Raw genomic sequence first — 20,366 nt, 5'->3', positions numbered from 1 at the left:
CAAGCCATGAACGTTTGAACGCTCAAGGCGCCGAGAAGTTACTAGTAAGCCTCTGGGGTACCCTACATACTACCGGGTTGACACACACTGGTGGTCACGGTCATCATATGATGCTCAACTGTCGAGTGAGCGCACCCTTGCTCACTCGGCGTTCGATCCGTTGACTTATAAAAGGTCTCCGAGCTCTGGTTGCAAGTCCCGACTTTGCGCCGCTGGAACAGTATCATGATAACAGGACAGATGAACCTTCTGTGAGTACATGTGGCTTCGACTCGGGTCAACCCGTCTATGTTCTCAACTTATTCTGTAGTGCTGGACCTGAGGTGGGAGCTCGCCGGTTCTGTGCTCCACTCAGACTAGTACTTACCATCGGAGTCAGCTCATTGCAGGTTTCTTCAATTGGGGATTGCTCGGGGTGCTGAATACACAAGTGTGTACGTATTATATCACGCAAACAACGTCCGTAACCCGGTACTAAACGCCAATGCTGAATCAGATCATTATCACACTTACTTCCCTACAGATCCATGGTCTTTCAAATTGATGGGTGCGTATCATCGTTAACTACGTCTTGCGTCTTGAACTCACCGTCGACAAGTATACGGGACATTGATCTTCGAATGGGTCCATACGGGGCTGATCACCTCTGGCATGATGACCATCTTCGTCTATGACTTCGGGAACCCCGAGCCCGCGTTGGAAACGCACAATACTTGGTTCTCAGGGCCAATCATGTGCGGTCTCATGTCAATGCTAGTGCAGATGTTCTTTGCTTGGCGGATCTACATGTTCTCGAAATCGTACTGGATGTCTGGAGCTATTGTCATGGTACGTTCAGAGGGCTAAATCGCAGTGAGCCGAGGATGTGAAGCTACTACATTCTATAGATCTCACTCGTGCAGGGAACATTTGCGATTGTAGCCGGAGTCATGGTACGAACAAGCGACGCACGTATTGCCGTCTACTGACTGACGCATCCTCCTCCTGTTCACAGCTGAAATCAATAACTCGAGTGGAAGATGTTCTTCACGGAGCTGCGTTCTCCCTCATTGTTGTAAGTATCTAATATACCTTCGACATGCATTTTCTCACAAGTACAAGGTATGGATCTCTGTGGCTGCTGCAGTCGATATCGTAATCGCCATCATCATGACCATCCTGGTATGCCCCGACACTGTGTAGGGTTCGGGTAACTGAAACTACGCCCTCATGTTCTAGCTCCTCAGGAGACGCAGCGTAGATTCTGTCTCTACTGCTCTCGTCAATCGAACAGTCCGACTAGTAGTGGAAACAGGTACACTTACCGGTGAGTGAAGCATGATTTCGGACCCACTATCAAACTGAGGCCGCGTGTTCAGCTAGCTGCACTCTCATCATGGTAGTACTAGCGAAAGCTCCTCAGGTAATCACCAAATAAGGGACGGGCTACACCTAGTCGCTGAACGATAGACCTAGACACGGAACACCCAAATATACACTGTCCTGTGAGTAACGTTCACTAAACCCCGCTCGATTCATCAATCTGACATTCTGTGAAAACAGATCTCTCACTCTGACCAAGATGTGCGCACGGTTCATGCGGCCCCGCCGTATACAGTACTGGACTAATGAAGCCTCGCAGATATGCAAACACCCTTCTCACAAACCTCAACAACCGAGCGCGCACGTCAGAAACATCTCCGAAGGTACACATCTCATTTGGGTTTCTGCAGAAGTCACCCGCATCCGATGGCGCAACAATCGCCGTATCTGGCTCTGGCGAGCTTTATGAATTACCGTCGCACCGCGAAATCCCCGAGATCAACGCACTCAGTAACGGACACCACATCGTAGGTTGGAAACCTGGATGCATGTCAAGACTCGCTGAACGATTTACTCTAGGAACAAGACGGAGCCATGACGACCGTGGTCTGACCGACGAGTAGACAGGGCCCTATCGGTAGTGTGCATGGTCTGGCATGCGGATTATTTGATTCTTAGCGTCGACGCAATGACTTTCATTCTTTCTGAGGTCATAGAAGCATCGAATGTCGACACTTGGAGATATCATATGTGTGCGTCGTTCTCTTTGAGAAAGCCCGCCTCAGGTAGCATGCTCGAGACAGTTCTCGCGACAGATCCCTGGGCGAGGACGGGCCACTGGCAGATCAAGTCATTTGACTGTCCCACCCATAGAATCCGTGAAATTGAGATACATCTTGAGAGTAGTAGGGATGGGCGTCACTGTCGCATACGGTGACAGTACGGCGATGTAGGACGCGGAGCAGAAGCGGAAGCACCGGGTGTTCGCAGTAGGGTCATGCGTTCCGTGTTCGTGTGACTGGCCAAACTGGTGTTCGAACTTTCTGCGACTTGACCCAGCAGCAGGACGTTTCGACGTCGACTCGCCAGTATTCCCGCGAAACCCTTCATCCATACATCGTAGTTCCACTGGACCCCCATTCCAAAAAGCGAACACAGGCGGAGTGTGTCTGTTCCCGTCAAGATCGGCACAGTCGGCAGTGTCGAGGGCGAGCGAAACCAAAAGGTGTTTGAAATCCCGGCGGGACACAGCTGCCGATTCTGACACCAGGTAAGTATGTACCGTAGAAAACGCTCAATGGCTCGACAATTCGACCGGCCATTATACATCTTTGCTTGACCCAGAAGAACTCGATCTGAACTGGTGTCTTTCCATTCCCGGTATTGACCTTGCCCCACGTAGGTCCATTCCGAGAAGTAAGCAGGCGTAGTCCCCTCACCCCCATTGCTCGTCGCGTATATGCCAAGCAGCGTCCCTACAACGGCATATCACGTCAGCTTCTTCAAGCCCTGGCAGATCAAACCTTCAGACGCACCCGTGAAGCCCCAACTGACATCCGCCGCGAGCCCATAGCCAATCGTCTGCATCTGCGAGCGGGCGTCCGCAGGACCCGCTGCGAAGCTGTAGTGCGTAAGGTTGGATGCCTTGATCTCCCAATGCAGCGTTCGGCCGAGCCATGCACTGGGTACGGGAGTCACCGTGGTAGGCAGTACACCGATATAGGACAAGGAGCGGAACCGGAAGCATGGGGTGAGCGCTGTTATGTTCGTACTTGTGTTTGTGTAAGGCAGGAGCACTGTGCCAAGATCGATATGGTGATTCTACGTGACTCAGGGAGATCAATGTACAGGTTCTTGATAGATGGGCATCTACACACCTGTGTCAGGAAGACCGTCACACCAGCTTCCTCTTCCTCAAGGGATGGTGCGAAGTCCATGTTGACGCTGTACGCGAACAGCGTGTCCATCTGTCTTCGAGCGAGTAGGGTTTGACCCTCGGGGCCAGCGTAATTTCCATCATAAGCAGTCAGGTTAAGCTTCGAGGGCAGAAGGCGGAGTGTATTGGGATGACCGGGTGGTGAGATGGTGTACGAAGTATTGATGGGCAGCCGCCAGTGCACAAGATGGATGGGCAAAAGGGATCCAGGCGAGAAGGTGAGATAGTCTGGTGAGTCAGCGAACGGTCTGGGCTGCGTCAGCCATAGTACTCGGATGCCTTCATGAAGCGACACACCCTTCTCCAGGCACGTCGAAGTTCGTCTTCGGTAGATGCCAACCGCTCATCTCTCCCTGCACAGGCTGCAGCACAGGCCACTCGCCCTCCTCCCACGTAACCGGGTACAGCACCGTCTCGCGTCCCATCGGAAACACGGTGTAGTCGGGCCCAGATCGTGTAGACAGCGCGACGCCCCACCAGTTCCCCTCCGCGTCCTGGAACAAGTCTGCATGGCCGACCGTCTGGAAGTACTCGCTCGTATTGGCGTTCGTCAGGATCGGGTTCGCCGGGTTGGACTCATATGGCCCGCCCACCTCGCGTGCCCGCGCGATTGTCTCCATGTGGTTCAGGCCCGTCCCGCCCTCCGCGATCATCAGGTAGTAGTACCCATCACGCCAGTAGATGTGCGGGCCCTCGGGCGCCTCGCCGCCTGTGCCGTTCCAGATGTACTGGTAGCTTGCGCCGACCTCGCCCGTGGCGAGGTCGAGTGTCGTCTGCGTGATTCCGGGAGTAACTTCCCAAGGGTGCGAACCCGTGACGTGGACGGTGCTGTCAGAGTCCCAGAACGGCGAGATGTCGTATCCAGTGAAGTTGAAGTGCACGGGCTGCGACCAGGACGCGGATGAATACGGATTCCTGGAGGTGAAGATCATGTTGTCCCAGCGCGAGGAGTTCGTTTCAGGCTGGTCGTCAAAGACGAGCGTCGTGAGCACATAGAACGTGCCTTCGCGGTAGCGGACCGTGGAACCCCATATCCCGCTGGTGGACTTGTTCGTAATGGCAAGGGTTGGCAACTGCTCGGGACGGTTGAGAGCATTGCTGACGAGCCGCCAGTTGATCAAGTCTTTGCTGGCATGTATCGGGATACCGGGAAACGCATTGAAGCTGCTCGACGCGCAGAAGAACGTGTTGTCCTCCTCAGGAACGAATATGCAACTGGGTCGGGGTGGAAGCCAGGGATGACGGGATTGTAGTAGGTTGAATTCCAGGCCTTGACATGCACAGGTAGTAAGCAGGCCAACGCGCTCAGAAGTAGCGATGTCAGATGTGTCATACTTAGTGCTCCCTGGCAGGTTGTGTGCTCCCTGGCAGGTTGTGTGCACTGTCCAGGCGCGACGCGACGCGCCATCGCGCACGCGTAAATAACGTCCTGGACGTCCTAGCGGACCGGCGGCATGCGGTGTAAATGTCGTGCCCTAGAATAGCGAGTCAGATGTCTCATTAGTGCAATCACGAGACCACACGCACGAACATGCAGGATGCAACTCCAGAGCTACATTCGCCCACACTGTCGATTCGGGACTGTAGTCGTCCAGTATGCGACAGCATACCGTAAAGACGCGACATTTCGTTGACTTCGTATAAGCTGGACACGATCAGGCTGGTCAAGTAGTACAATGGACGCACACCGACTTGAAAGGCCGATATTCAGCCGGCATCTCGTCATGGACAGTAAGGACGGGCCGACCTAGATGCTGAGCGAGACTGAATACGTTTTGTTACTGGCGATTCGGTGCTCGCTGCGGTAGCCAAGGATCAGCACTGCGAGTCCGACAAGCGGCGTCGAGGTCGTTGCATTGGGGAAAAACACAGCTGAGAGTTCTTCAAGAGTTCTTCAACGCTAATGGAGTGCTGGTGCTGCAAATCGTCCGAGCTGAGGAGAGGGCTATGTCGCATCGTGCACGTCGCGGCCTGGCATTGCACATCGACTGCGGATTATAAGAGATGAGATCCAACGAATAGTCGGTGACGGTGAGATGCAAGTCGTTTCGGTCTTCGGCGCTTGCACTACGAAGCCTTCGGTGAACAGACCGGCCTCCTGCCGCCACCTACTTAAAACGACCCTAAAGAAAGTCTCTAGGCCTTCTGTCAAACCTTCGCTTCACACATATCGGTATGCCAGAAGGAGGTGCGGGTCTTGCATGGTTCTTTCAGGTGGCGTACAATTTATATATCGAAAAGTTCTAACACGCAGGAACCGCCACCAACGGCCATGAATCGCACTTCAGCTCTACACAGGGTTTCGGCGTCTGTGTAACGCACTGAGATAGTCCTTGTAATGGGGGCTGTCGGTTGCTGCGCAGTACTAGCGCGTCGAAAGTAGGTAGTCGCAACAGTCGACGAAGTCGCCTCGTCCTTGAACGGACTTCCTGAACCTGAGTACTTGAGTATTCATACGTCACAGTGCATACATGCTCACAAACCATTCACAACCTGTACCACCAACGGCTCACACGCGCCAACTGGAACGTGTTCGACCCGCTGATGGTACAGACTGCACAGGCATCACAGGTTTTCTACCTACGAGGACAGGCGCGGAAGTGGATGGACAGGCAGGAGGGTCGTCACATGTGCGATGAGGAGATACATGCAGGAGACGGTGACCCGGAACGCGAACCACGAACCCATATAGCCACTCGCAGCACGAGGGCGAAGCCACCCGCAGCCTTTCGGCACGGGGGCGGGCGGACAGCTCCTCTCGGTGCTGCCGCCAAGTAGGCCACCCGCGGCATGTGCTCCGCACGCGGGGGCAAGCGGACAGCAGCCTTTCGGCGCTGCCGCAACGAACCCACAAACACTACATGAGCGATAGTTGAATGGCCAGGCAGGAGGGGTATGACAGGCGCGATGGGTGGATGGTACATGAGGGGAGCCGGACCAAGAACCACGAAGCACAGACCAAGCCGGAACGGAAACCGCTCACCTTCGTCTGGGGCTGCAGGATAAATGGTGAGTATGAGGTAAGGGGATAGAACTATGTTCACCGTGAGTCGGGGGCGGAGAAGATGGCGGTGGGAAGTCAAGGTGAGATACCGATCCTGTCTGTTCCGGAGGTTCTTATATAGTCTGGAAAGAATGTCAGCCCAGCGGAAGCAGCTGGCTTAGGATTGTGACTGCGACAGGCGTTGCAAGTCAGCCTCCAAGCACATTCGATACCCACCCGCGACGCGGTCAGGTGATCGTGTATATCCTGGTTCTCGCTCATTGAATATGATGTGAGCAAAACTTATGAGTGGACAATGACCGTGTTAATGTCTATGAAGTGTTTCCTTACCTCTCATTTCAGATATTCAGTACATCCCCATTGAAATATTGACCCGTCAGGTATTCGTCTGAGCACAGGCATCGTCAGACACTCGAACCCGAAGTTGCGAGTGGGACAGCACTCGGAGATGCTGAGCTAAGTATATAGGTCTGTCACTCTTCAGTGCGATACAAAAGGATTGGTTTTGCTGATTTAGAGTGTTAACAGCGCGCAGGTGCCTCTGTAGAGAACAAACGGGGCGATTCTCTGGACCTCTCCAAACGCGAGAGCGGCTGCCCTGAATCCGATGCGGTCTTGCGAGTTGAACGGCGCGGAGATATGAATTGCTGGCACAAGCTGTGATGCACTCTAATATGACATCCCGAGACTTGCGTCGCAGATTGAAACCTCGCTGGTCCCAGTACAAATTATCAATGGCGTATTCGGCGAGTCGGTCGGTGAATGATGCCGCTGTGTTCCGCCGTCCGCAGTCCAATGTCGACTGTATGTCAGGTCGGCTTCATGAAGTCAATGAGCGCCTCGCGGAAGGCCCGCGAGTGTCCTTGGCACGGTCCGGCTTTCGCCTCGTTGAGCGGTGAGTAGAACGCCTCCGGCCTTGTATCAAACGTGTTCTCAGACCCGCACAAGGAGCCCGAGTTCGATCCTCACTACTTCGAGCATGAGGTCGACTTAGATATTTTCACCGAGAAGTGGATCAGGAAGTTGGCGGATGTCTCGCCGTTGAAGGACATCATCGGTGCGTGGAACACATTGCCATGAATCACATTGGCTAATCTTGGCGTAATGCGCCTGTAGTCAACGAGCTGAATCCGGGCCCGCAGGTGAAGGATGACACGCAGGTCCGTGAATGGATCAAGAAGAGCATGAGCACGACGTGGCGTGAGTGCCGAGATACTTTCGGACCGAAAGAGAGACCTGACGCGGTTTGACTCTGCAGTCACCGCTTCGTGATGCTCAATGCTCCCGAAAGCGCACAATGGTGTCGTCGATCCCGGGCCCGAGCTTAGGGTCTACGGTACGAACAACATCCGCGTTATTGACCTGTCTGTCGTTCCGCTGCTGTTCGCTGCGCACCCGATTTGTGAGTACTGCGTACAATCTACTGAAGGCTGGTGACCTGATTGCATACGTGCTGGACAGCGACTGCCTTCGGCCTCGCAGAGCAGGGCGCGGACATCAGCAAGGGTAAGTTCGATCCCTGAAGGCGAGCATTGCCTCGCTCAAACTGAGCGCGTGAGGCTGCTAAGGAGAAAACACATGTACGCATGCACGAGCATATCACACGGAATCGAATGTTGCATCAGTTTTTGTTAGAAGGTTGGAGGGAAGGTCTGGCATGCTTTCAAAATCGCGCAGAAGTCGCCTCGTCCTTGAAACGGGCTTCTAGGACCTGATTATTTGAGTATTCATACGTCACAGTGCATACATGCTCACAATACCATTCACAACCTGTACCACCAACGGCTCACACGCGCCAACTGGAACGTGTTCGACCCGTTGATGGTACAGACTGCACAGGCATCACAAGCTTTTTACCTACGAAGACAGGCGCGGAAGTGGATGGACAGGCAGGAGGGTCGACACATGCGCGATGAAGAGATACATGCAGGAGACGGTGACCCGAAACGCAAACCACGAACCCATATAGCCTCTCGCAGCACGAGGGCGACGCCACCCGCAGCCTTTCGGCACGGGGGCGGGCGGACAGCTCCTCTCGGTGCTGCCGCCAAGTAGGCCACCCGCGGCATGTGCTCCGCACGCGGGGGCAAGCGGACAGCAGCCTTTCGGCGCTGCCGCAACGAACCCACAAACACTACATGAGCGAGAGTTGAGTGGACAGGTAGGAGGGGTATGACAGGCGCGATGGGTGGATGGTACAAGAGGGGAGCCGAATCACGAACCACAGACCAAGTCAGAACGGAACCCACTCACCTTCGTCTTGGGCTGTATTCGTCTTGGGCTGTAGAATACATGGTGAGTATGAGGCAAGGAGAGAGAACAAGGTTCACCGTGGATAGCCCGTGCACGAGTCCAACAGCGGGGAGGAGGGGGCCGTCGGAGGCGGAGAAGATGGAGGAGGGAAGGAAAGGTGAGTTGACGATTCGCTCTGCTCCAGAGGTCCTTATATACTCTGGATACGGTGTCAGCCCGGCGGATGTGGCTGGCTCACGATTCTGACCGCGACCAACGTCCCGCGTCAGCCCCACACTAACGCCAACACCGTACCAAATGCGACGCGGTCACGTGAAACGTCCCATTCATGGTTACACTACAGCGTGTAGCCTAGTATCACGTCTAATAATCTGTTTCCTTGAATTATCACTCAAGTGGCTGGCACAGAGAGCCATCAGCAAGAATGCACGCGTAGTACTCGAGTGAACAGGATAACACTCATGTCGGAACGGCCACTGAGTGAGCATCTGCCAGGTGCACCTCGACATGCATTGATATATGTACAAGTAAAATTATGACTTATTGGTATAGTACAAGACGACAAGCTGTAATAGTGGTGATCTAGACGTCTACGATGTATCAGTGCTGTCCGTATTGCCACGCTATTTCGCCTCCGCCCATCTACGTCCACTGCGTGCCCTTCACCTTTACGAGGAAATGTCTCCCTATACACGTGAACCCAGCGCCAGCCACCATCACGACCTGCATTGACCGACTCATGATCAGCCAGCGCTCAACATGGGGTCTCACACAAGACTTACCCCGCTGAATACGATGGGCTTGGGCCACTGCAGCACGGAGCCTTGCCCTAGGAGTGCCCCGTCGATGGGCGTCCCGGTCAGCATGGCGAACGAGACGATGCAGTATCCGAGGCCCATTCGAATACTACAGGGGAACACCGTGAGCGTGCTGGCAGGGAAACATAGAAGAGGATAACGTACCCGAGCTCCTCAGGTTTATTCGCCAACACCGCGAGTACGCTCGGTACGAGCGCAATATCTACGCATGATTCGAGTCAGCGAGAGCAACAGATGAACACGGCCAGGGGTCTGCTTACATGCGCCCGAGAAGAACCCGTACAAGATGGAGAAGACGACGACCGCGGCGGTGTTCGTCACGCCGAACATGACGAACACGAGCGCGCCCATGATGAAGGAGACGGGGATCACAACGTTCAGGGCCCCGAAGTAGTCGGCCAGCGTATTCGGGATGACCCGCCCCGGGACGGAGGCTGCGTTCAGGATGGCGATCTGGGCACAGGTCAGGTCGGGGCGTCGGCGGACGCGGGAGGGGGCGTACCGTGTAGAATGCGAGGGTGCTTGAGAGCCCGTGTAGGTTGAGCCAGAGTTGGAGGTAGAAATCTGTCGAGGTCCGTTGGTGAATGACTATTTGGGGCAGGCTCGTGCTGACACTCACAAGGCATGAAGAGTCCCCAGTACACTAGGAACACTCTACGGACTCGTCAGCATTGTCACCTTACTTCACGTGTACGTAGCCGCTCACCCAAACACCATGAACACGAACGGCGGGTCTCTCAACGCGCCCCAAACGTTCGGCTTCGGCTGCGTTCCCCTCTCCTTCGCTCCGGGCACCCTCGTCCGCATCAAGAGCTGCGCGATCAGCAACAGCCCCAGCGTCAAGAACCCCGACGCGCGCACGCCCCACGCAAATCCTATCGCGCTGTTCCCGCTGATCAGGCGGTTCAGCATGATCGGGTAGATGATGCCGCCGCAACCTGAGCCGGTGACGACGAGGCCGAGCGCCATGCTCCGTCGCTTCTTCCAGTAGTGCCCCTGGAGCGAGAGCGCGGGGACGAGCATGAACCCGCCGCCGATACCCATGCCGATACCTTGGGCGAGGAGGATTTGGTAGTATTTTGTCGGGTCGGCTAAGGAGAGCATGAAGAGACTGGAGGCGCGGTGTTCGCAGTGTGTTCGATCCGCATATATGGAGGTACGCACCAGAAGAGGTATAGAATGCTCCCGAGGAGGACCTCGGAGTGGAAGTAGCCCGCGTCGAAGAGTCGACCAGCGGGGAAACCCACGAAGAAGATGAGGAACAGCTGCAAGGAGCCTATCCAGCTGATGTTGGACGACGTCGAGGTGCCTGCGAGCACGTAGTAGTCTTGGTAGACACCGAATGAACTCGCATAGCCGAACGTGCAGAAGGATACCAGCGCCCTACTTGCGTTCATGAGCGAGGTGGATTTCGGAGTACAAGCTAATACGCACCCGCCAATAGTAGCACACCATGCGCGCGATCCGCCGTCGGGTATGTTGTCGAGTGGTTGTAAGATGTCTGCCTCAGCATCGGCCCTCTCTTCGGGCAGAGTCTTGGCAGAGTTGAGTTGTTCAAGCTGGACGGAGTTGATCGTGGTATGGTCGTCCAGAGAGCCGTTTGAGCTCATCGCAGTGTGAGACATATTGCAAGAGCTGCTCCCGCAGGGTGATCCTTAAGAACACACAGGTAGGCGACCGAAGGGTGTCGCCATAACGTTCCGCGGACGGACCTGGTCCAGCAAAGATGAGCAGGCTCGGTGCGACGGCAGGCCGCCGTGCTGTAGCGGGACGCCAGTTGTGCCGCCGGAGACAGAGTCTGGAGGGATTCCGCGCAGCCTCGCGAGTCATTGAGGGTTATGACGGAGAGCGAGGTCCGGAACAGAAAGGTCGGGGACCACTGCAATCTACGGAGGTCTCGGTGCCCGCTCTCCGTCGGCTCGGAACGACGTCTTTCGACGGAGAGTTGTGGCTTGCTGGCCCATCCTCCGTTCGTAGAGCGCTGCAGATGCTGCGGTGCGTTGGGAGAAGTAGTTCAGGGTATTAACCAATCCAGAATGTACTCAGCACTGGCTGCTGGCAGTGCTCAGTGCGGATTCGTGGCGAGGAGGCGTCGGGCGGCAGATGGAACGGACGATCGGCGCGCGATCGAGGTTCGTTCCAGCGGAACCCAGTCTTCCGCACCCCACAGCCACATGGGCAGCCTGCAGTCCGCCCGGAGGGCCTTCTCGACTCGTCAGAGTCCCAGCCCAGGCAAGGCGTTCCGGGGCGGGCCTTGACTACACCGTGTTGCACATGCGTTGCGGCTGGAGGGCATGCGGAACTAGGACTGGCGGGCACTCTCTTTGCACGTTCTATTCGATTTGAAGTTCATCGCGGACCACAGCCTCTGCGTTAGCGTTGAGGCGGTCACTGCGACGTGGGTAGATAGCAGCCCGAGCCAAATGCTATCGAAAAGCCTTAGCATGAGTCTTCGTGTTATACATGACATTGCAACAGGCCAGGCAAATACCGAGGCTATGGACGGCAAGAAGTACACATCGTACCAGCGGCTGGGGTTGCACAGGGAATCCAAATGCAGGGCAAGCAACCCGGAAGATCCACGTACGCGACGCACGGACCTCATCCCCGAGGTCACTCACAACCTCGTAACAGACCACACCAGCATCTGGTAGTTGACAGTTCCCGGCATCTCCGCGCGCTGGGCCGTCTCGACCCATTTCGAGACGTCCATCTGAAACATATCCTTCGCTGCACGCAGAACCACCTCCACCCTCACCTTGCCCTTCTCGAACACCTCCCCGTCCCACAGCTCCTCCCAGCTCTCCGGCGAGTGGCAGAACATCTGCGTCCCCGACCGCAACGTGCGCCGTTCCAGCCACGGGCCCTTCTCCGGCTGGCCGGCGTGCACGCCCACGATCATGGACCCGGGCACGGGCGAGAGCAGCCCGGCGAGCTTGCGTGCGAGCTCGAGCTGCTGCTCCTCATTGAAGAGGTGGAAGAACGATGACGCATGGATCGCGGAGACGTGCCCATTCAACGGGCTGAGTGTCCTCAGGGCGGCAAGCGCGGGCGGGGGTGTGGTCGGTGGGGTGTCTAAGATCGGGCTGCCCTCGAAGAAAGCCGAGTCGAAGGCATCACCGCCCACGAAGTGGGCGGGGAATTCCTCCGCTGTAGTTCTGAACAGCTTGTGGCCGAGGACCCAATATTCTGCCATCGAGGTCAGCCTTCCATTTGCTTGGTGATATTCTCGGGCTGACCTGGGTGCAGGTCTGACGCAATGGCGTTCTCGACGGGAAAGCCATCCGCCACTGCCTTCCGAACATCAACTCCGACTGAGAGGGCAGATTCAACGAGCTTGCACCCAGACAAGGTTGACGTACGTACAGCAGCATCCTATGTCAAGCAGGATGGCGCCCTTGCGCTCCTTCCCAAGTTTGACAACCTGGTCGTACGCAGGAAGACGGCTGGCGACGAGCCTTGAAAGATTCGCGTTGGTAAGCAGGTATCGTTGGAGATGAATCACAGCGGAGACGCACTTCGTGAAGGCAAAAGCTCTGATGCAGGTGTACGGGGTAACCTACGGACGGAAAACCGGTCAGACGCGCCTCAACGGTGCTCAACAGCTGATGCAACAATCACCTTCAGAGCCTCCGCCTGGACGCTCATGATGTGGCGCTTGAGTTCTTGCTCATCCTTGATGCCAGTCTGCGCCCGGAAGAACGCGAGCTCTTCCGGCTGAAGGTAGTAGAGCTTCTCGTATAAAGCTGGGTCATAGTCAGTCGTTAGATTCTCCGCCGACATGTCTAGGATCTTCGCGGTGTCGTTCGACTTTGTACTGAGAGAGCTTTCGGGGACTGATACAGCCCACCCAACTTAATTCTGTGCCCTTTTAGCTGCCTGAAAAGAGCGCTGCTCGCTCATCTCTGTTGACTGATGGTGGCCGGCAGAGATGCCAATGCCCCGGGCGGGGCGTACATGGCCCAAGAGTAAGCGGCCATTATAGCGCTCGGCGCGTCGCACCGCGGCATCGTCGATCATTGAGTCTTCGATCTGCCATTTAGGCTCTCACGGCAACTGCTCTGAGCAAAGAGGCCCGCGGTGGCCTGGTGAATCTGTTTGAGCAGGTGTGTGAGCTTGTGAGCGGGCTGTTTGTGGCGGTGAAATGGCCCACGAGGAATCTTCTCCCTACGAGTAAAAATATACTCAGGGAATCATGTACTAGACCGGTAAGTCGACTTGAATAGTCATCGTGCCGATACAATCTAGGTGGTCATGGATGGAATATGTTCTGTTAGACGAAGCACCCTTTGCATATAGCCCAGACGGCGTGATATCGTTCAGCGCCCACGCAATCAGAAGCGCATGCAGCGACGGTGCCGCATCTCGTAGACATTCTGCGTCACCTCGATAAAAACACCAGAGCAGTAAAACACTCGCCGAACATCGTTGATCGTCGGTAGTCGTTGCAGCTTCCAGAGCCAGTGCGAAGGGCCATCACTGGGAGTGCTTCAAGCGATTCGGAGCTGTGGCTGGCCGCGACGACCGCCTTCCCAACGCGGCAATTCACTACTTACCCTATCGAGCGATCCCGTCAAATCTAACCGTCCCCATTGCCAGTTCTACCTCTCAACACGCAGAAGCTGCTGCCTGTGGCCGTGCATCGTCTCACTCCAGCTCCACGAAGGGACTTGGCGCCTGTCTCACGTACTGAGACGGTCTTTGTAATGGGGAATGTCGGTTACTGCGCAAGAGCGCGTCGAATGTAGGTATTCGCAACAGTCTACGAATGGAACGCGCTTCCTGAACCTACTTGAGTATTCATATATTCATACGTCACAGTGCATACATACTAAAAAATCGTTCACAACCTGTACCACCAACGGCTCACACGCGCCAACTGGAACGTGTTCGACCCGTTGACGGTACAGACTGCACAGGCATCACAGGTTTTCTACCTACGAGGACAGGCGCGGAAGTGAATGGACAGGCAGGAGGGTCGACACATGCGTGATGAGGAGATACATGCAGGAGACGGTGACCCGGAACGCAAACCACGAACCCATATAGCCACTCGCAGCACGAGGGCGAAGTCACCCGCAGCCTTTCGGCACGGGGGCGGACGGACAGCTCCTCTCGGTGCTGCCGCCAGTAGGCCACCCGCGGCATGTGCTCCGCACGCGGGGGCAAGCGGACAGCAGCCTTTCGGCGCTGCCGCAACGAACCCACAAACAATACATGAGCGAGAGGTGAATGGACAGGTAGGAGGGGTATGACAGGCGCGATGGGTGGATGGTACAAGAGGGGAGCCGAACAACGAACCACAGACCAAGCCGGAACGGAACCCACTCACCTTCGGCTTGGGCTGCAGGATACGTGGTGAGTACGAGGTAAGAGAATAGAACAATGTTCACCGCGAGTAACCCATGCACGAGTCCAAAAGCCGGGAGAAGGGAGTCGAAGGCGGAGAAGATGGAGGTGGGAAGGAAAGGTGAGGTGATGATTCACTCTGCCCCGGAAGTCCTTATATACTCTGGATATGGTGTCAGCCCGGCGGACGCGGCTGGCTTCGGTTTCTGACTACGACTAACGCTACAAGTCAGCCCCACACGCGGTGTGCCCATCCACGACGCGGTCATGTGATCGCGTATAACCTCGTTGCGATCCGAGGAGACAGTCACTGGGGACAAGACGCGTCGGTCGGAGCGCGAACATTGGAAGGACATTGTACGAATTATGATAAATTTTCTCACGGTTTTCCGCGGCCGAACACAGCGAGGACATTTCCCATGTTTGGACACCGGACATGCAGCATGTTCGTAGCATGTACTGTATGGAAACAGCGGGGAATAATAAATACTGGGCTTGGTATGTCCTGATACAGAACACGAGGAATACAGCCAAAATGTTCCCGCCTACAACATTGTGCGAACATCGCGTGTACACTGGAATGACATAAGCATGTCCTGAGCATGCCCGGAGCGAGGACATGCTGCATGTCCACAAATGGAACATGTCGAGACCATACAATATGTCCGTAAATCCAGCGATGTTCTTTGGATTTTCTTAGCGTGCCTTGCATTATGACATGGAGTATGTCCTCGCCCCGGGCATGCTCAGGACATGCTTATGTCATTCCAGTGTACACGCGATGTTCGCACAATGTTGTAGGCGGGAACATTTTGGCTGTATTCCTCGTGTTCTGTATCAGGACATACCAAGCCCAGTATTTATTATTCCCCGCTGTTTCCATACAGTACATGCTACGAACATGCTGCATGTCCGGTGTCCAAACATGGGAAATGTCCTCGCTGTGTTCGGCCGCGGAAAACCGTGAGAAAATTTATCATAATTCGTACAATGTCCTTCCAATGTTCGCGCTCCGACCGACGCGTCTTGCCCCCAGTGAGTAACCCACGAGTGGACATCGGCTGTGCTTACTTCCACGACGCGTAGCGAATATAGTCAAGTATGTATATCTAGCCAGGTATCCGTCTATATAAATTTGAAGTTGTCGGTAGGGCAGCACTCGAAGATGCTGCGCAAGCCTGTCACTCGGTTAAGGGTGACACGAGGAGTCAGTCTCGTTGGATACGGAGTGATGGCATTGCATAGGTGCCTTTGTAGCGAATAACGGGACATTGGGTTCCTGGGCGGTGCCAACGTCTGAAAGCCCGATGCGGTCATGCGAGTCAAATAGTGCGGAGGCGCAAGCCATATTCGTGATGCATTTCTAGCATAACGCACTCAAACCCGCGTCGCCAAATGATACAGTGTGATACCACTAGTCCCCAAATCAAACCGTTGATGTAGTCCGAAATATGGCTACAATCCCAGTGCCGCCTTCAGCCTCGGATAATTCGGCGTGCCCAGACCCGTCACCTGTTACACATGCGTCAGCCTCAACTATCGTTGTATAGACGGGCCACTTACTGCGTCCCAGCCAGCAGTAGCAGTAAACCCAGTAGTGTAATTAGAGCACGCGTAGTTATTTCCGACCGTGATATCGTTCAGCGCGGATGCGCCCGACGAATACAGCCACGGGTTCAAAAAGCCCAGTGCAGGACGGCCCGCCGCGAGGAGCTCGCCGTTAAGAAGTGACATGACACTTGCGAAGGTTGGGCTCGCGCAGCTCGTCCCACTCACGCCGCCCTCCTCGCCTGCATAGAGGATGTCGAAGTCGACAGCGTACGCGGCGACATCGGGGAACGCGCGTCCGTTCGGGTTATACAACCCTGCATTGGTGGCGCCCAGATAAGTCAAGTACTCTTCAACCGCGGTGTCTTGGTACGTGGGCCGGTCAAAGAATGTCGAGAAGCCTCCGCTCGAGAAGTTCACGGCCGTCTCCGGGATGAGGTAGGTTCCGCCAACCGATGTTAGACTGTTTGTGGCCGATGTTAGTGCACTGTAAACTCTATGCCGTTCACAGGACTTACTATGGGCATCCAGAAGGGAATGTTGGGATGAAGGTCGTGCATGTTTCCTCGGGGTAGTGCAGGCCAGAGACGCCGCCGTCACCAGAAGCGAACAGCACAGAGACACCGCGCGCGCCCAAGCCCGCATATGCGGCACACAAAGCACTGTACAATTACACGTTATTTTTGGTGTTTTTCCGTGGTATGCAGGAGCTTATACGTACTATGCAAGATTCTCGGAAATGTACTCCTCATCATCGCCGTAGCTTGTCGTCATCACCTGTGGGGGAGAAGGCAGCATGTACAGCGCCGTATCGATGAGCGTCTCGGCGAATTCGTCGTCCGTACCGTTATCGGTGTTGCCAACGGAGATGAAGGTGACGGGTACGCCTGTTGCGAGGCCGATCGTATACTGAGTGTCGAGGTTCTGCATGGCGGATTGCTTCGGTTAGCTGGCATATCCTCGAGCTATCGAAGGAACAGTGCTAACCGCTTCAATGCCTGCATCATTAGGACTCTGAGGGTCTGAGCCACCATCCAGCGTCACGAGAGTCCATGTCGTCGTGGGTTTGATGTCCGGGCGATGCTCTTCCAAAAACGTCTACCAAGTGTCAAATTTCCTTGACCGCCAATATGTACGCGCATAGGCAGGCGCCACGCACCATCAAATCCGCCTCCTGTGGCCACTGCTCGATGTACCCAGTGACGGCTAAAGCATTCCCGTCGCTTACCTCAGGCGTGGTCGGAATGCCATATAACCATTGTAGGCATGCGGGCGTGACGAGGTCGATGTTGCATGGACCAGTGCTGACATCCGAAGTCAGTCCGGATGACGTGAAATCGGTGATGGGCATGTGGCTGTATGGGTTGGGGAACCTGAACCGAAGTCAACGACACAGGCTCAATGGTTAGGAGATGTGCGAATGAGTAAGCACAGAACCAACGCACGATACGGTCGGATGCACCAAGTCGAGATGACCCACTAGATCCGTGGGGATCGAGTACGCAAGCGTACGAACAGCCTGCTTGCCAGTTGTGGAGTGGGTGAAGACAGAAAACTCCGCGTCAAGAAGTTCATCCGCCTTGCTGACGGGCATCTGTACTGAGAGCCAGTTGCCAGCCGATGAAAGCGTAGTTGCTTGCAATCCATTTTCAGCCAGCCACGCATTCACTGCTGAGGTACTCGCAGCAGTCGGTGCCATGTATGCCTCAACCTATGAATATTCAATAAGGATAGGAGATTCCCCAGAAGACAATATGAAAGCGTACATCTTCCTTGCTGAGGTACGCTCCGTAACTCGCGCTCGAAGGCGTGCTGACGTCGTACAACGCATCAACAAGCCCTGTATAATCACTTTGGGTAAGGGCGAGACGAAGTGTGAGGACGGCGTCCGGGGTCGCAGATCCAGTGACCGTGTATCCCGAAGGAGGGCTCGTGCGCGATTCCTGCACCTGCATACTTCGTCGCATAGGCGTACCCCAGGAAATGACAGGAAACAGCAGGGCGAGCAAGAGCGACGAGGCGATCATCTTCGGGTTTACCTTACGGACACGCGACCGCGAGTTTCAGCCGACTCGACTTACAAGAGGTCGTGAAGAAGCCTCGAGAGCATGCCCATTTATACGACACCGCTTGAGCTATATTCGGCACCGAGGGAAATAAGCGGCTGATGAAAACAGATAAGTAGTCAGCGACCATTGTTCGGCGAAGCAGCTGGCCAAGCGTAGGTGCACAGTGGAGACGAACGCATCAGAGAGGGGTTACCACTTGTATGTTCTCATCAAGCACCAGCATATCTGGATATGTCAAACTGCAGAGTGGACAAGGCGCAACACAAAGTACAGAACGTGCCTTACAAGAATGGGACGTACTAGGTCCGGCGCTGTTGCAGATACGAAGAGAACGAGTCTTACGAGATGCAGTTAATTGACACGGTCTAGTACGGGAAAGGCGTTCCGGGTACATATTTTCATGTCGCTGCCGAGGTAGTACTGCGAAAGACAGACAACAGCTTACCCACTAAGCCATGCGCTTGACCCACCCCTCTAGAGAGCTTCCAATACCAGCACGGATGCCACGGATGCGGGGAAAACAGGCAGCCTAACAGCTCGGATATATCACAGGAAGCCCGCCAGGCAGTCTCTTCAGTGACAGAAAGGCGCACAGTATTTGACGGTTGAGATCATTTAGACGCGCGTCGGCGTACCTTCTCGGTCACGTGAATCAGTAACGCCAACCAGCCTGTGAAGCTTGTGAAGAACGAGTTGTACTGAGATAACGCTCGCCCTCCACTCCAGCTTGCGTTCGCAGGCTGAGACCACAACTACAGCATAGCTCGGCCCTCGAATAAGCGCAAATGAGTGGACACAGCGCATTGCCCTATGTATAGATCATCTGTAAAAGTACATTAATATAATGAAGTTGAGTGGGAGCAGAGACAGTGCGGGGGGCCAGTAATTCATGAGCGACAATGCTCTGGCCACGAGAAAATTGACCTAGGGCCACGGCTAATCCAGCGAGGTGCAAACGGTGGACAGCTTGCCAGCCACCTCGCTAAATTAGCCGACAAGGAATGCGCCGCGAGCGATCGGGTGAGACGTGAAGGAAGGCATGAACTTGGGACAAGTGAGGGATGGAGCGGTACAAAAATCGATGCTTCGACTCGACTTGAAGGAACAACACTGAGTAGTCACCGCAGATTCTTGGGAAAGTATTTGTCTCTAGACAGGATCCCCGAGTGTGTGCTGCACGTTATGCGCACTGCGCACAGACGGTCGGCAAGGTTTGTTGTCATCGAAACAAACTCACCAAGGTGACTGATCATAGCGGTGACTCTTGCATGTGGGTTTTGAATGATCCTCTCGTTCTTGGCATTGTATGCAGACAGACTGTGACTGCAAGAGGGTGAACAGTCAAGGGCAGATGAGGTAATTGTCGAATGCGGTGGTCTGCGCAAGGCCTGCGGCTGCGCCCGCTGGGGATGATTGACGGGCCGGTCCCGAAGTTACACAATTGGCTAGAGACGATCCCGATCTCGCATTGGATACTGAATGAAGTGTGAAGACCGGAGACGTGGCGAACACGGAGAACCTGACCCTTCGTAGAAGCCACCTAGAGCTTCGCCGCTGCTAGGCAGAGCAGGCTGTCGGAATGAGGAGACGACTTACGGATTTGGGGAGCCATGGAAGTGATAGAACCCGGCCGCGGAACCAAAGTACGGCAGCTACACCACTGCCGAGACACGGCTGTGCGGGAAGACGAGAGCAAAATAACAGCCGAGGTAAGATGTATGCGGCGTAGCTTTCGCGCATCGTCGCCGTTGTCGGTCCAGAATGTAGAGATAGTGATTGAGCAGAAATGCCACCAACTTGCTTGAGTGATGTTCTAGCAGCGGCGCAGACCCAATATCAAACCTTCACTCGCGCATCTTCACCGGAGATACCGGGTGGACAGCCATGGAGTGATAACTGGGTTTGGCTTACGCATTCAAGTTGAGGAGATCATCCCCTTTCAGGGAGACTAGTGCCGAGTCCCCAGAGTTGAAAGGACACGCCTATCTTTCCAGGAGCATCTCGCCACGGGCCAGACCGTCGGCTGCGAGCCGCATATTCCTTCCAACCTGCTCTGGTTCCACTCGGAAGGAGGTTCCATTGTTCAA

General features: G+C 55.1%; 6 protein-coding genes across 6 annotated transcripts; 2 read left to right on the top strand and 4 right to left on the bottom strand.

The window, feature by feature from the left end:
- Window positions 1-376: 376 nt before the first annotated feature.
- On the top strand, window positions 377-1,314 carry B0H18DRAFT_895541 (uncharacterized protein; the record flags this gene model as incomplete). The annotated part of the gene is made up of 6 exons (XM_048041406.1): window positions 377-434; window positions 497-547; window positions 599-828; window positions 888-959; window positions 1,096-1,161; window positions 1,219-1,314. Coding segments are annotated over 6 exons (573 nt in total), but the record flags the coding sequence as incomplete, so codon positions are not given.
- An 838-nt stretch (window positions 1,315-2,152) lies between these two features.
- On the bottom strand, window positions 2,153-4,956 carry B0H18DRAFT_963284 (glycosyl hydrolase; the record flags this gene model as incomplete). The annotated part of the gene is made up of 7 exons (XM_048043155.1): window positions 2,153-2,562; window positions 2,691-2,777; window positions 2,838-3,123; window positions 3,180-3,486; window positions 3,536-4,508; window positions 4,686-4,713; window positions 4,927-4,956. The coding sequence occupies 7 exons, from the start codon at window positions 4,954-4,956 to the stop codon at window positions 2,153-2,155; spliced, it is 2,121 nt and encodes a 706-aa protein (XP_047884569.1).
- A 2,020-nt stretch (window positions 4,957-6,976) lies between these two features.
- On the top strand, window positions 6,977-7,765 carry B0H18DRAFT_1130091 (uncharacterized protein; the record flags this gene model as incomplete). The annotated part of the gene is made up of 5 exons (XM_048035453.1): window positions 6,977-7,046; window positions 7,180-7,299; window positions 7,359-7,442; window positions 7,534-7,644; window positions 7,704-7,765. 5 exons carry the CDS (start codon window positions 6,977-6,979, stop codon window positions 7,763-7,765), a joined length of 447 nt encoding a protein of 148 aa, XP_047884568.1.
- Window positions 7,766-8,981: 1,216 nt separating this feature from the next.
- B0H18DRAFT_466455 (major facilitator superfamily domain-containing protein) lies at window positions 8,982-11,044 on the bottom strand. Its single transcript, XM_048038205.1, has 9 exons — window positions 10,748-11,044; window positions 10,478-10,696; window positions 10,020-10,424; window positions 9,933-9,967; window positions 9,816-9,877; window positions 9,574-9,766; window positions 9,458-9,515; window positions 9,278-9,401; window positions 8,982-9,218 (listed from the first exon to the last, which is right to left on the bottom strand). The coding sequence occupies exons 1-9, from the start codon at window positions 10,936-10,938 to the stop codon at window positions 9,138-9,140; spliced, it is 1,368 nt and encodes a 455-aa protein (XP_047884567.1). The 5' UTR covers window positions 10,939-11,044; the 3' UTR covers window positions 8,982-9,137.
- An 886-nt stretch (window positions 11,045-11,930) lies between these two features.
- Window positions 11,931-13,096, bottom strand: B0H18DRAFT_895535 (uncharacterized protein; the record flags this gene model as incomplete). The annotated part of the gene is made up of 5 exons (XM_048041404.1): window positions 11,931-12,502; window positions 12,553-12,649; window positions 12,672-12,771; window positions 12,832-12,872; window positions 12,935-13,096. 5 exons carry the CDS (start codon window positions 13,094-13,096, stop codon window positions 11,931-11,933), a joined length of 972 nt encoding a protein of 323 aa, XP_047884566.1.
- Window positions 13,097-16,117: 3,021 nt separating this feature from the next.
- B0H18DRAFT_1089854 (family S53 protease) lies at window positions 16,118-18,237 on the bottom strand (the record flags this gene model as incomplete). The annotated part of the gene is made up of 8 exons (XM_048032264.1): window positions 16,118-16,174; window positions 16,226-16,697; window positions 16,729-16,872; window positions 16,932-17,134; window positions 17,198-17,308; window positions 17,370-17,583; window positions 17,656-17,921; window positions 17,977-18,237. The coding sequence occupies 8 exons, from the start codon at window positions 18,235-18,237 to the stop codon at window positions 16,118-16,120; spliced, it is 1,728 nt and encodes a 575-aa protein (XP_047884565.1).
- Window positions 18,238-20,366: the final 2,129 nt, after the last annotated feature.

The sequence above is a fragment of the Fomitopsis serialis genome (assembly GCF_022376445.1).
Source record: "Fomitopsis serialis strain Sig1Antser10 chromosome Unknown B0H18scaffold_460, whole genome shotgun sequence".
Lineage (NCBI taxonomy): Eukaryota > Fungi > Basidiomycota > Agaricomycetes > Polyporales > Fomitopsidaceae > Fomitopsis > Fomitopsis serialis.
This window is presented reverse-complemented; position numbering and strand designations above follow the sequence as displayed.

Excerpts from the sequence above, each read along its gene's own strand:
- B0H18DRAFT_466455 (XM_048038205.1), bottom strand. The coding sequence starts at position 10,938 with ATGTCTCACACTGCGATGAGCTCAAACGGCTCTCTGGACGACCATACC. Across the intron at positions 10,425-10,477 it reads AGCATTCTATACCTCTTCTG|TCTCTTCATGCTCTCCTTAG; the intron begins GTGCGTACCTCC and ends CCGCGCCTCCAG. Across the intron at positions 9,402-9,457 it reads AATAAACCTGAGGAGCTCGG|TATTCGAATGGGCCTCGGAT; the intron begins GTACGTTATCCT and ends GTTCCCCTGTAG.